The 1714-nt window shown below is 37.7% G+C and overlaps 1 protein-coding gene across 1 annotated transcript; it reads left to right on the forward strand.

Moving 5' to 3' along the window:
• Nucleotides 1-504: 504 nt before the first annotated feature.
• LOTGIDRAFT_176823 (hypothetical protein) lies at nt 505-1528 on the forward strand (the record flags this gene model as incomplete). The annotated part of the gene is made up of 1 exon (XM_009060832.1): nt 505-1528. A coding segment is annotated over one exon (1024 nt), but the record flags the coding sequence as incomplete, so codon positions are not given.
• Between the last annotated feature and the right edge of the window lie 186 nt (nt 1529-1714).

Genomic DNA, 1714 nt, shown 5'->3' on the forward strand with positions numbered 1-1714 from the left:
CGGGGCAGATATTTTTTCAAGTAAGAAATCATTTATTATTATTCAAAACCCGTAAAATCTTTATCGATCCATTAAATAACCTAGAGAATGTTGTATGTGATGCAATGACCGTACAAAACCCTGAGACAGCTGTCGCTCTCAAGCCTCCATAGCTCAGTGGCTAGAGCACTGGTCTTGTAAACCAGGGGTCGGGAGTTCGATCCTCCCTGGGGGCTGAGAACTTTTTTTTCTCAATTCTAATCTCAGTACTCAATATTTCATGCTGTGGTGAATTATCAATATGGACTTCCGGTTTGGTGAAAATAGGAGTAAGACGTGAAATGGTATTGCTCTGATTAATCGCCTAACATCGAGTTTTGTGTGGATATTTTTTTGTAAATGATTACTGTAAGTAATTAACAAACACTTTTGTGACATTGTTCGATTTGAAATTTGTTTATAAGTGGACTGATTTAACATTTTTGGGGCCTTTGGCCCGGCTGGTGTTTAGCCAGTAAATCCGACATGGCGTCCGGTGTGTCGTCTGCCACAACAAACCTATTAATTATAGACAATACGGTAAAGGTTATACTTTCTGACAATGTAAAACTGCTTGCTGCTGACGTTATAAAATTAGTTGAAGATAAACTTGGTGACGATAGCGTTCTTGCTATTGTTCCTTGTAATGGATCATATGATGTTACCGTCGTCAATAATAAATTAGCTAGTGTTATAGCACGAGATGGTTTGCTCGATGGCTCTGAAGGTCTTCATTGTAAATTGATAGATTCCAGAGTAAAAGTTGTGTCTTTCATGCATATCCCTGTTTATGTTTCCGACAAGGATATTGAAGTCAAATTGAAATCTTGGGGTGTGACCTCATGTGGTCCTATAATCAGAAAAACTAAGGACTATGATGGTAAAAAGAAGTATGATGGTACGAGATTTGTAAAGGTGGAATTCCCCCCCACCGTCTGTAGTTTACCTTATGCAACTGTTTTCGATGGTCAGTCGTATTCAGTGCGTCATAATGACCAGGAGAAGGTGTGTTTTATCTGTCTTTTACCTGGTCATGTTGTTTCGAATTGTCCCGAATTCAAGTGCTTCAGATGTTATAAACAGGGCCATGGGAAAAAGAGCTGCACTTCGGTTCTTTGTCCAAGATGCAATTTATATGATTGGAAATGTCAATGTTTACAACCTGATGATAATGTTTTTACTGGAGCTAAAAACAACATTACTGATAACCTATCAAGATCTGTTGTTTTAACGAATGAAGTTCATGAACCAACAACAGCTTTACCGTTAAGTGTTGATGTGGTGTCGGTGAGTTTAACGGAATCTGGAAAGGTTAACTGTGATATTAATGCAGGTCGTTCGTCAAACATTTTTTCTGACATTGATAGTACTGACAACGTTCAGCCAATTACTACCCTAAGTAAAAATGTGTGCGATGCGACTGATCAATATGATTATGAGGCGGCTACTGGTTGTGAAGATATGCATGGTGTCATTAAAGGAAGTGCTTCGTCTATTCGGGATAGAAATGGTAGTCATAAGGAGTCTGATACAAAAAAGAGCTCTAATATATTTATTAAAAATGATTCTGATAAGGTCGATGAAATTTCATATGAATGTACTAGTTCTGTAACTGATAGTTCTTATTTCAGAGATTGTAATGATGCGGATGTATTTTTTAATTTTGATGATGATCACTTCCTGCTAGCGCTCCTGT

Source organism: Lottia gigantea (assembly GCF_000327385.1).
Source record: "Lottia gigantea unplaced genomic scaffold LOTGIsca_4426, whole genome shotgun sequence".
In the NCBI taxonomy this organism is placed as follows: domain Eukaryota; kingdom Metazoa; phylum Mollusca; class Gastropoda; family Lottiidae; genus Lottia; species Lottia gigantea.